The 13,798-nt window shown below is 33.8% G+C and overlaps 1 protein-coding gene across 4 annotated transcripts in view; it reads left to right on the top strand.

Annotated features, from left to right (window-relative positions):
- The window catches only part of LOC140148976 (rhotekin-like), a 152,811-nt gene that overhangs the window by 21,091 nt on the left and 117,922 nt on the right, over nt 1–13,798 (top strand). The window contains exon 1 of one of the 4 annotated variants that reach the window (XM_072171095.1): nt 9,498–9,613. The exons of the other annotated variants lie outside the window; for them this stretch is intronic. Coding sequence (XP_072027196.1) covers nt 9,539–9,613 — 75 coding nt within the window. The 5' untranslated portion in view covers nt 9,498–9,538. Of the gene's footprint in view, nt 1–9,497; nt 9,614–13,798 lie in introns of those variants that run through there. 4 annotated transcript variants of the gene reach the window in all.

A 13,798-nucleotide genomic window follows, 5' to 3' on the forward strand; every position in this document is an offset into this window, starting at 1 on the left:
ATTGTTAAAAAGTATTAATAAAAAGAATATGTTATATAAACAATACATTCAATCTCCAAACGACAAAAAATTTCAAATATTCAAAACATATAAAATAAGTTGCAAATGCTTATTCGAAAATCAAAAGCATAAATACTTCTTCTCCAAGTTTGAGCATGCAAAAAATAATATGAAGCAAACATGGAAAACAATTAATAATATTATTGGACGAGGAAAGAAACAATCTGCACAGAGCAAATTTAAAGCTGAAGATGGCAGTTCTATTACCAATCCTAAAGAAATATCAAATCAGTTCAATGACTTTTTCGTAAATGTAGGCCCTAAGCTTGCATCAAGTATCCAAAACACAGGAAAACAATATTTCGCTTATCTCAGTGAGAACAAAACCAGTAGTATGTATATGAAGCCTATTGTTGAATCCGATATTGTAAAAATAATTGATAAATTCGACATAAACAAAGGTGGAGGCCATGACAATATTGGCAATCTAATCATTAAAAAAGTGTGTAATGAAATTGCTAAACCTCTTAATATGATATTTAATTTGTCTATATCTACTGGGATTGTTCCTGATAAATTAAAAATAGCAAAAGTCATACCATTATACAAAAAAGATGATGCTGAGGCATTCTCAAACTATCGTCCAGTTTCTCTCCTACCGTGTTTTTCAAAAATTCTTGAAAGGTTGGTTTTTAACAGATGTACGGATTACATTGACAATAAGCGAATCCTTAACCCCAAACAATTTGGCTTTCGGTCAAAACATTCGACCTTTATGGCTGTAGAGCAAATGGTAGACAAAGTTACTGCAGCAGTTGAACGAAATGAAACGACTATTGGAATATTTTTGGACTTATCAAAAGCCTTTGATACAATCGATCATAACATACTCTTACATAAATTAGAACACTATGGATTTCGTGGTATTGTGTTAGAATGGTTCAGAAATTATTTAAGTAACAGAAAACAGTATGTCTATTATAATTCTTATGAATCAGAATCACACGATATTATATGTGGTGTTCCACAAGGATCAATCCTGGGACCACTTCTATTTATACTATATGTCAATGATATAACCAATGCATCTAAAGTACTTTCGAATTAGTCCTTTTGCAGACGATACCACCATTTTATACTCCCATAAAAACGTAGAACGCCAGACAAACCTTGTTAATGAAGAGTTAAAGGAAGTAAGCAATTGGTTTAAAGCTAATAAATTGTCAATTAATGCTACCAAAACAAATTACATGATACTTGGCACACCCAAAATGACATCGATGAATCAAGACCTGCAAATCACACTAGATCACTCGGCTTTAGAAAGAGTGCATCAAACTAAATTCCTTGGTGTACTAATAGACGAATGTCTCACTTGGAAATGTCACATAGATTGCGTATCTAGAACAATTTCAAGAAATGTCGGTGTCATGAATAAATTGAAACATTTTGTTCCAAATCGTATTTTATTTACACTTTATTGTACGTTAATATTGCCTTATTTGAATTATGGAGTACTTTTATGGGGAAATACATGTAAAACTTACTTAAATAAAATTGTAAAAATTCAAAAATGGGCTATTAGAACGGTGGCAAACGGTCACTACAGAGACCACACAGCGCCATTGTTTGCTAATTATAACATATTAAAAGTTGAAGATATGTACACACTGGAATTAGGTACATTCATGTACAGGCACTCTATAAATGAGCTGCCCTGTTCATTTGATAATTATTTTACCAAACGTTCTGACATACATAACTACAAGACACGATATGTAAATGACCTAAATCTAACCAAAAATAAGAAAGTCTTTTCTGATCATGCCATACGCATACGAGGTCCCATTCTTTGGAATTCTTTAGATAAAAATCTGAAAGCTTCAAAATCTGTTAAACATTTCCGTAATCAATTCAAAACAAAACTGATCTCTAAATATAATTAATCTTTTTTAGTGAGCACCCCCCCTTCCCTTGTCTTTTGGTTATGTTATGTGATGTTGATTTATTTTGTTAATTTCATTTGATTTCAGGGAAAGGCTAACTTTCAGACCTTTTTGGTCTTCCAGCCTTTTCCTCCATATGTACCGTGTTTATATATATTTTTTTTTTTATGTAATGTCTTTGATTTTTATGGAAATAAAATATGAATGAATGAATGAATAATGGTGGAGATGGAGATGACAATGACTGTCACAAATACCAGAAATGATAATGGTAACAGATACACCACAATGAGAATTGAGGGGAATTTTAATTTACTTTCCATCAATGGAATTTTATGTTTTATTACAAAGGCTAAAAAAGCTTTATAGGTTACTTTCGGAAAATCAGACAAGCTGTTTGATCTCTGCAAGTTTAGCTCAAAATAGCTAATTATGGTCTTATATTTCGAAGTTGCTGCAGGGATGTTTTGTTATGGGAAGGACCAATTACTCGTGTAGAACACTAATTGAAGTGCAGTTACCCAAGTTGCATATGACAAAATTGTAAGTGACTTGACTAGTTTAACACAGTATTATGTTTTCAGAATCTTGCATCCTATACCTTTGTACATAACCTAGCTGTCTGTTGTACATAACCTAGCTGTCCGATTATTTCACCACTCGGACAGTAGCCGCAGTTGTATGGATATTTGTGAAGGCTATTTATTTTGAAAACAAAATAATGATAAAATTGGATGGATTTGGAATGAATTTAGCAGTCTCACTATAATTTTCAAATATTGTGCTGACTGCTCGACTTTGAAAACTCTAGCTTGACAGATGAAATTCATTTATCATGCTCAATCCAAACACAGAGTTCTCTCATCGACCAATTCAAGTAATTGAAGGTTTGTTTTCAAATGTTGTGTAGTTATAATCTACGAAATGTAATCGGGTACTGGAGAATAAGTGTCTATTGCTCAATGCTCATGAATATTTTAAACAGTTATCAACTTGTACAATTCAATATGTCATTTGTATGGTTATTAAGTTTTATCAGCTGGACAGATTAAAATGATAAATTTTAATGTTATATTAAAACTGACAAAATTTTCATTAATTATGCATTTCATTTTTCAGAACTTCATAGCGTCAGCTTTCCTGTGATAGTCACAATCAAGTTTACTACTGATTTCTTGATTGCTTGAAAGGAAAAGAGAATGCAAATATGGACAGATAAGAAGTGTGTTTGTTACTTGTCTCGCCAAGAGGCTACTACCCATATCAAACTCTTACCTTGCATTGACTTGAAAAAATTGCACTTTTGTAAATATTTACTGAATGAAAAAAGAATGTACATTTTGTAATAACCTCATCATGAAGGCAAGGGGCCCAAAAAGATGATGGGTTTCTTTGATTGGGTCCTGGCAATCATATTTTGATCAAATTATTTCTATGAACTGATGAGACTATCACAACACCCATTTTGAATGGAGGCTTCGTGTATTCAGTTGATCAAGAGCATGAAGGAGGATGGCTATTGGAATTTTGAGATTTGTCAAGAGGTTAGCGAAGTGTGCAGTATACTTTTGCTGTGATTTCATTAGTCTCTAATGCATGCTGAAAGTGGCAGTTTTCTGAAATTATGTACCAAATACTTAACATGGCAGCCATTTTAAAAACATTTTTTACTTGTTGTTGAAATAATGGATTTACCAATGTGAAGAGGCTGATGAAAATTAACTTAGAGATGTAAATGAAATTCAGTGAAAAATGTTCTGAATGTTGCAACGTGTAAATCATTACCATTGCCTCTGTATGATTGGAGAAGTGGATGTGCATGCAGAATTAAATTTGTTTCTATTTTTCAAAATAAACCATTTATCAGTGCAGTGCTTAATAGTTTAAGCTTTGTGTGATATTTTGAAACTGATATTTGCAGTGGAAGAAAATGCATTTTATCATGTTTGTAATTATTTTTTATCATTATCATTAATTATTATTGGTATTTTATCTGAAATTATGAATGGTTCACTATAACTATCATGATTTCTGCCATGATTGATCTTATTAGAGCTGATTCCTTCACGAAGTTCACGTATATCTTTCATGACGGTTCTAAACTTGCAATTTATGTATAAAATTTTATGTTTGTAGCAAGAACTTATTATATTACACGTATACATTCAAAACATAAGCACATTAATAAACTAAGGGTGTCTACAAAACTCTACTACATTGTACTATATGTTAAAGAAAATCACCAACCGTTTAACAATTAAACACACACAAAAAGGATTTGTAAGTTTTTTTGGTTTTGTTTTGTGTTGTTGTTGTTTTTTTGGTTTTGTTTTTTGGTTAAATTGGAGTGTCCCTGGACCTAGAGCAAAATGCTAGGATCATTTATGGTTTTACATATAAAAAATAGACGATAGTGTACCGGTACACATTTTACTCTATTGACAATTTCAAAATGGATACAAAATTATGCCCAAACCAAAAAAAATATATATATCATCAGTCTGGTCACATTTAACTAGATTCATAGTAAAATAAGATCACACACACAAAAATGGTCAAATTTATCAGAAATTGTGTCCAATTTTGACTTCATTCATATCAGTTTCTAAAGCTGGTAAAATAAGGCAAAAAACTAATTTTTTGCTTCAGACCCTGTTTGGCCAAATGTAACCCAATTTTTGGTCATATTTGACTAGAAATCATGTCAGATCATGTTTTTAATAAATCTAGAGTCAAATTCAACTAGATTACTTAACAATAGTAGAATAAGGCCCATCTAGGATTCTAGGGTCCTGATGTAACAGGTGAGTAGTCAAAAAGTGCATTCATTGGTTAATTCATTTAAAACAAGAAATGGTGTGATTCATGGATTGTAATGTTCCCATGCCAGGTACATTTTCTGTCACCTCCAAATATGCAAGACTGAGTCATCTTGTCAAATAAGCTTTTTTGAAGGACTGAAGAAGTGTAGTAAAAAGTCACATAGTGCATGCTGTCATGAAAATACAGCATTGAAAATGGTCATTTTGCCTTAAAGATGTTGAAGCTTTTGAAATTGTGATGTTGTATTCTTTAGAAAGCATAAACTTGATGACATCACATGCTGTATTTTGTATTTCTTCAGAGCTTACTAAACCCACAAAATAATCTTGCATCAGAACCTGTACGTTTCCCCATTTTGTAATGCAAAAGTGATAATTATATAGAACTAATTTGAACGATGTGATATAACTTTCAATAAGCTGTGAATGAGACCAGGTTTCCAGACTGATAGGAAGTTGTTGGGAAAGTAATTAGAGAACAAATTACTTACTAGCCACCAACATGACCATAGAATTAAACTTTCAAAGGACAATGGTTATTGACAAAATGTCATGACATCAGTAATATGGAAGTGGTCGATGAACTACGTAAGAGTCCAATTTTTGATCGGGTGGGGCTCGGTGTCACCTGGATAATATGGTTATAATGAACAATTGTGCTAATTGACAACATCAGAATTTGACGAATTGTTTAAGACGTGTCATAATTTGCACCCAGACGTTTTGGTACCTTGTTTTAGTTGGCTTATAATTATATAATGTCACTGAGCACAATGTCACAAGAACCAGGAGGGAAGTGAATTGTTGTGATATCAGAAATAAAATAATTTGCCCTTTACAAGAAAATTTAACAATTATTATAAGTTTGTAAAACTGGGACATCTGAATTTTGAAGTTCACAACATATTGTTTTAAAATCATAATTAGTTTAGCAAAAATATCGCCAAATTTGAATTTCGTTCTGGTGCACCAGAACGAAATTACAACACATTGTCTATGGAGCAGTGTAATACACATAATCATGCATAACTCGCAAACGCAAAATCGGAATCAACTGAAATTTTGGAAATAAGCTTTTTTCGTGGATATCTACTGAAAAATGTCATAAAAAGAGGATGCTAGGATCACGAAATCCTCCTTTAATAGAGACTGGGCGCTTATTAGGAACAATACAGTATGTATTGCACCCTAAATGCAACACTCTGCAACTTAACTGATGAACATCTAACTCATGTTGAGTGAGAGAGTATCGCCCCCCTTGTTTGCTCAATTATAGTTTGTGTTATGTTATTTACACATTTATGAATATTAATGACCTTATTTGCATATTCTCTGTATTTACAAACCTTTATTATTTACAAACCTTTGTCAAGTGAAGCTACCTTATTATGAACTGTGTAATTCTAGTTTATAACAGAAAACACAAACAGTTTGAACATGAAGCTTCATTGGATTGCAACATTAATTCAGTTTGAATTTTGTAACACATTAATTAATAAGTGCCCTCTTAAAATGACCTACTTAAGTATACTGCATGTGCGCTCATTATGTTAAATACTGTACTGTAGGGCCTAGATATAAATAATGATCTACTTCCCAAAGAAATTGACGTTCACAATGACCTACATTTAAAAATATTAATACAAGTTAATGACTCAGGGTACACAAGTATTTGAGCATTTAGTTTTTAATTTTGTTACTTCTTGCTAAATGTGTACACATGAACATGATGAAAACATCTTGGATATCAGGTTTTTCATTTTTGACAACCTGGTAATTATTATGGATCATTAAGTGTGGTTTAAGATGATACCTTAATCAGTAGGTCTATCTTCTGCTGATAGATTGGGTCATATCAAAATGATCTCATCCTTGCCACACCCAGCTCACCAGTGGAACCACAATTTTAGAGAAAGTACAGGTAACTGTAGCAATATAAAGTTGGTGGAAGGTTAGGCAAACTCGGTGCTTTTTCCTCAGGCTTTCTCTTGTTATACCATATACATACATGTACTTAATATTGATCAACTAAGGAAGAGAGCAGCAAAAGAAACCATTTACAAGGGATACTTGGTATCTAGTTGGACCCAATACCACAATAGCAAATTAAGTTTCTGTGGAACCTTGATCTTGACTATGGCCTATTTTGATCTCTACATAGATCTAAGATATGTGATCATTATGAGTTCAACACAGACTCATCACACCACTAGATGAATTTTCAGTTCAGTTTTCTGCAGCAATTTTACTCAAAAAGATTAGCTTTGTTCCAGTGAACATGTGCCATAGCAAAATAATGATATCAGCTGGTAATATTGAAGAAACAAATAGATAAATTATATTTTTAACTTTTATCATGCTTTTGTCACTGGTACCGGCTGTATCAAAATGATTGGTACCCATCAATGTTGATGTTTATTGAAAAACTTGCCCTTTTCAAAGGCAACATTGGATACTTTTGAAATGTTCTGAAGGGATAGTTTGACTTGTTATGGATTTTGATGTGTTAGACTCATCCGTTATCAACAACTGGTGGGTACCAATCATTTTGATTCAGTTTGTATGAGTGATACAAAATATTGCATGCAAAGATTGTTGACTGAACTCATGAATTTGTTTTTGCTGGCAAAATTTATATCATGAATGTGTCTTGACCAAGATGCCTCATGGTACTTGGCCTTTCTTGCAGTATGTGTTGCAGTAAGTGTTTTAAATTTTTGAATGAAATTTTTTTACATCCAGTTTGTCAATGTCCTAAGAATTATCCACAGTCTATGACCCTCACGGACTTGGCGAGCATGCAGAGTGCAAGGTCAATCCTTTTGGGCTGAACCGAGCATGAAGCATGAGGATGCAAGTATAGTAAAGCAATAGAGCCCTAAAGTGGTGCTGCCTATGAATATGATATACATAATATGTTGGTGGCCTGAATTGATAACACAGTAAATTTGTAGCTGACCTAAGCCTTTGACATTGCACCATGTGGCGTTGAGTCAGCACACAGCGGGGGCGCAAGCCAGTGACCAGAACCCACAACGATTTGACCAAGCTAATGTCTCTATAAAATGCTCAGGAGATGTAGAAATTGAACAAGTTTTCTTAAAATATATCATTTATTGTTTGGCTTTTAGCATGTTCTTAAAAATATGAGAAGTATGTTATAAATTGATCACCATATTCCACTGTCCTTTGGCGGCTGTCATTTTTTTAAATTAAACATTAAGTAAAACTAAATATATGTTCAAATAGGATACAGAACTTCCCGAACATAATTATTTTTGTTTTTTGCACTTGGATGAAAGAGTATTAAAATGAACCAAATGCATTCCGCAAATGTTGTGATAATGATGATGATAATTATTTCCTCCAAGAGGGTCAATGATCAAGGTTGGTAATAAGGTTAGATACTTACCCCTAGATGTAAAGATGAAGGAGTGATGAGACAGTATTGAGGACACAAGGGAACTGATAATGATGGTGATGATATGTACCATAATGACATTGTTGAGGTCTATCAAAGGCAATGATGACTGAAGTATAATGGTGGAGATGGAGATGACAATGACTGTCACAAATACCAGAAATGATAATGGTAACAGATACACCACAATGAGAATTGAGGGGAATTTTAATTTACTTTCCATCAATGGAATTTTATGTTTTATTACAAAGGCTAAAAAAGCTTTATAGGTTACTTTCGGAAAATCAGAAAAGCTGTTTGATCTCTGCAAGTTTAGCTCAAAATAGCTAATTATGGTCTTATATTTCGAAGTTGCTGCAGGGATGTTTTGTTATGGGAAGGACCAATTACTCGTGTAGAACACTAATTGAAGTGCAGTTACCCAAGTTGCATATGACAAGTGACTTGACTAGTATTATGTTTTCAGAATCTTGCATCCTATACCTTTGTACGTAACCTAGCTGTCTGTTGTACATAATCTAGCTGTCCGATTATTTCACCACTCGGACAGAAGCCGCATTTGTATATTTGTGAAGGCTATTTATTTTGAAAACAAAATAATGATAAAATTGGATGTATTTTGAGTGAATTTAGCAGTCTCACTATAATTTTCAAATATTGTGCTGACTGCTCGACTTTGAAAACTCTAGCTTGACAGATGAAATTCATTTATCATGCTCAATCCAAACACAGAGTTCTCTCATCGACCAATTCAAGTAATTTTGAAGGTTTGTTTTCAAATGTTGTGTAGTTATAATCTACGAAATGTAATCGGGTACTGGAGAATAAGTGTCTATTGCTCAATGCTCATGAATATTTTAAACAGTTATCAACTTGTACAATTCAATATGTCATTTGTATGGTTATTAAGTTTTATCAGCTGGACAGATTAAAATGATTAATTTTAATGTTATATTAAAACTGACAAAATTTCCATTAATTATGCATTTCATTTTTCAGAACTTCATAGCGTCAGCTTTCCTGTGATAGTCACAATCAAGTTTACTACTGATTTCTTGATTGGTTGAAAGGAAAAGATAATGCAAATATGAACAGATAAGAAGTGGGTTTGTTACTTGTCTCGCCAAGAGGCTAGTACCCATATCAAACTCTTACCTTGCATTGACTTGAAAAAATTGCACTTTTGTAAATATTTACTGAATGAAAAAAGAAAGTACATTTTGTAATAACCTCATCATGAAGGCAAGGGGCCCAAAAAGATGATGGTTTTCTTTGATTGGGTCCTGGCAATCATATTTTGATCAAATTATTTCTATGAACTGATGAGACTATCACAACACCCATTTTGAATGGAGGCTTCGTGTATTCAGTTGATCAAGAGCATGAAGGAGGATGGCTATTGGAATTTTGAGATTTGTCAAGAGGTTAGCGAAGTGTGCAGTATGCTTTTGCTGTGATTTCATTAGTCTCTAATGCATGCTGAAAGTGGCAGTTTTCTGAAATTATGTGCCAAATACTTAACATGGCAGCCATTTTAAAAACATTTTTTACTTGTTGTTGAAATAATGGATTTACCAATGTGAAGAGGCTGATGAAAATTAACTTAGAGATGTAAATGAAATTCCGTGAAAAATGTTCTGAATGTTGCAACGTGAAAATCATTACCATTTGCCTCTGTATGATTGGAGAAGTGGATGTGCATGCAGAATTAAATTTGTTTCTATTTTTCAAAATAAACCATTTATCAGTGCAGTGCTTAATAGTTTAAGCTTTGTGTGATATTTTGAAACTGATATTTGCAGTGGAAGAAAATGCATTTTATCATGTTTGTAATTATTTTTTATCAGTATCATTAATTATTATTGGTATTTTATCTGAAATTATGAATGGTTCACTATAACTATCATGATTTCTGCCATGATTGATCTTATTAGAGCTGATTCCTTCACGAAGTTCACGTATATCTTTCATGACGGTTCTAAACTTGCAATTTATGTATAAAATTTTATGTTTGTAGCAAGAACTTATTATATTACACGTATACATTCAAAACATAAGCACATTAATAAACTAAGGGTGTCTACAAAACTCTACTACATTGTACTATATGTTAAAGAAAATCACCAACAATTAAACACACACAAAAAGGATTTGTAAGTTTTTTTGGTTTTGTTTTGTATTGTTGTTGTTTTTTGGGGGGTTTTTTGGTTTTGTTTTTTGGTTAAATTGGAGTGTCCCTGGACCTAGAGCAAAATGCTAGGATCATTTATGGTTTTACATATAAAAAATAGACGATAGTGTACCGGTACACGTTTTACTCTATTGACAATTTCAAAATGGATACAAAATTATGCCCAAACCAAAAAAATATATATATCAGTCTGGTCACATTTAACTAGATTCATAGTAAAATAAGATCACACACACACAAATGGTCAAATTTATCAGAAATTGTGTCCAATTTTGACTTCATTCATATCAGTTTCTAAAGCTGGTAAAATAAGGCAAAAACTATAGACACTGTTCAGTCAGTGTTTTGCTTCAGACCCTGTTTGGCCAAATGTAACCCAATTTTTGGTCATATTTGACTAGAAATCATGTCAGATCATGTTTTTAATAAATCTAGAGTCAAATTCAACTAGATTACTTAACAATAGTAGAATAAGGCCCATCTAGGATTCTAGGGTCCTGGTGTAATGCTTCCGTCAATTGCAAGCCCGGCTACCAGGGTCCCGGGCACTGTAGACACAATACCCGGGACCGTCACCCTGAAATTACCAGACAATCGTCCCGGTCCCAGGGACTGTACCGGGGCATAGCGGGATTATTACAATTGCCTTTGGTAATCTCCCGCTCGTCCCTGCTGTGCCTGGGTCCCTGGTAGCCGGGCTTGCAATTGACGGAAGCATAAACAATGTGCTATTCCCGGCTGGCATGGGCGGGGACAGTACCGGGGTTTCACCCACAATTTGTGCCCGGTACCGGGACAATACCGGGGCATAGCGGGATTATTACAATTGCCTTTGGTAATCTCCCCCGCTACGTCCCCGCTGTGCCCGGTCCCTGGTAGCCGGGCTTGCAATTGACGGAAGCATAACAGGTGAATAGTCAAAAAGTGCATTCATTGGTTAATTCATTTAAAACAAGAAATGGTGTGATTCATGGATTGTAATGTTCCCATGCCATGTACATTTTCTGTCACCTCCAAATATGCAAGACTGTGAGTCATCTTGTCAAATAAGCTTTTTTGAAGGACTGAAGAAGTGTAGTAAAAAGTCACATAGTGCATGCTTTCATGAAAATACAGCATTGAAAATGGTCATTTTGACTTAAACATGTTGAAGCCTTTGAAATTGTGATGTTGTATTCTTTAGAAAGCATAAACTTGATGACATCACATGCTGTATTTTGTATTTCTTCAGAGCTTACTAAACCCACAAAATAATCTTGCATCAATCAGAACCTGTACGTTTCCCCATTTTGTAATGCAAAAGTGATAATTATATAGAACTAATTTGAACGATGTGATATAACTTTCAATAAGCTGTGAATGAGACCAGGTTTCCAGACTGATAGGAAGTTGTTGGGAAAGTAATTAGAGAACAAATTACTTACTAGCCACCAACATGACCATAGAATTAAACTTTCAAAGGACAATGGTTATTGACAAAATGTCATGACATCAGTAATATGGAAGTGGTCGATGAACTACGTAAGAGTCCAATTTTTGATCGGGTGGGGCTCGGTGTCACCTGGATAATATGGTTATAATGAACAATTGTGCTAATTGACAACATCAGAATTTGACGAATTGTTTAAGACGTGTCATAATTTGCACCCAGACGTTTTGGTACCTTGTTTTAGTTGGCTTATAATTATATAATGTCACTGAGCACAATGTCACAAGAACCAGGAGGGAAGTGAATTGTTGTGATATCAGAAATAAAATAATTTGCCCTTTACAAGAAAATTTAACAATTATTATAAGTTTGTAAAACTGGGACATCTGAATTTTGAAGTTCACAACATATTGTTTTAAAATCAGAACTAAATTCATGAAGTATCCACCCTAGATACAGTGCATACATCACATACATACACACCTTGCACACCCCCACACACACACCCGTGTATACTGTATAATCGCCTCCAAACATGGACGCTGTTGAGGACCATGCAAATGTGGTCGTCTGAATCCGTACTCAATCGACATATAGAGGACGTTTTCCACCATTTTGTTTGTGTATTTTTGTGTTTATGGAAATTAACCTAGCAACTGCGGACGTTATGTCTTATACCGATAGAGGTCGTATTTCGCAAATATATTACATTGTATACATGTATTTGCGGTCGTTTGCATGCCTCCAGAAACCGAGGACGGTCCCCCATTGTAGGGTGGTCCGCAGTTTGAATGTGAAGTGCGAGTGTGTGTCCTCGTTTTCTGGCAAACACAAACACACTCCACACATTCATTTGACTTGCTGTACACACTCATTCATGCACAACAAAAACAACAATAACACAATAATCTTTCCAATAAAGACTTCCCAATTTAGACTAATCAACAATAAACCTCATTTTATATTTCTATAGTCAATGATGTAACAAGTGTTAATGAACAAGTTGCAAGTGGTAATTTAATAAGGAACTATTGATTTAAAAATGACAATGTTATCAGCTTGTTGAGAGGATAACAACTGACCAACGTTATAGCGCGGACATGAAAGGCTTATTAGGATTGCTGCCCATCCATTTGTGTTGCTTTATCAGTCTGGTCATGGATAATTAGAAGAGCCACACCTAGGGTTACTGCACAGTAATTCATTTAACTTTTGAGTCATTTTCAACGGTAAGTTTAATGGTGTGTGTTTTATACGCTACAGAAATAGATGTATTTATCGTTTTTAAGTCAAAACGATGCAAGATGTTCTATTCTTGAAATGTTGTAGCTGGAAAGTAATTTTGAAACTACAAAATATGAAAAAAGAACTTAATCCAAGTTAAGTCAGAGTAGAGATTTGAAATGATTCAAAACCATTTCGCATTTGACAGAAATACCTAACTTCATACTTTAACATCAAAACTATGAAAATACATGCTATTATCATTATTTTGTATCAATTGTTACTAAAAGGAAAGGACATGGTACAAATTACATGTACAAAAGCTTGTTTTTTCTTATGTGTGTTCAGCAACATCATGAACATGATTTAAAGCCATATTATAAATTTGCTGAGGAGAAGCGCCCTCAAAAATTTTTAAATTATGGTTTTACACAATGTAATGTACTTAAGTAAACAAAGATACTCTGCAAAAATCAAGAATTTAGGTGCTGTATTTTTGTAAAAATCCGAGATTTTGAATAAAACACAGGATTTTATTATTACGATGGAAATATTAGTCGAACACGTATGCAATAACAGAGTACGTACACGGCGTGCGGGACACATACCGTACACATCAGAGAGTCGTACTGTATTACAACCACTGGAGTAACATGCATTGGTGCTGAATTCCCATTTTCTTTGCTTTATCTCGCTTGTTCAGCTCAAAATTAAAAGGGGACATGCTGACAGTAAAAGCTAACATTTTATGGAAAATAAATACTA

Source organism: Amphiura filiformis, chromosome 3, assembly GCF_039555335.1.
Source record: "Amphiura filiformis chromosome 3, Afil_fr2py, whole genome shotgun sequence".
NCBI lineage: Eukaryota > Metazoa > Echinodermata > Ophiuroidea > Amphilepidida > Amphiuridae > Amphiura > Amphiura filiformis.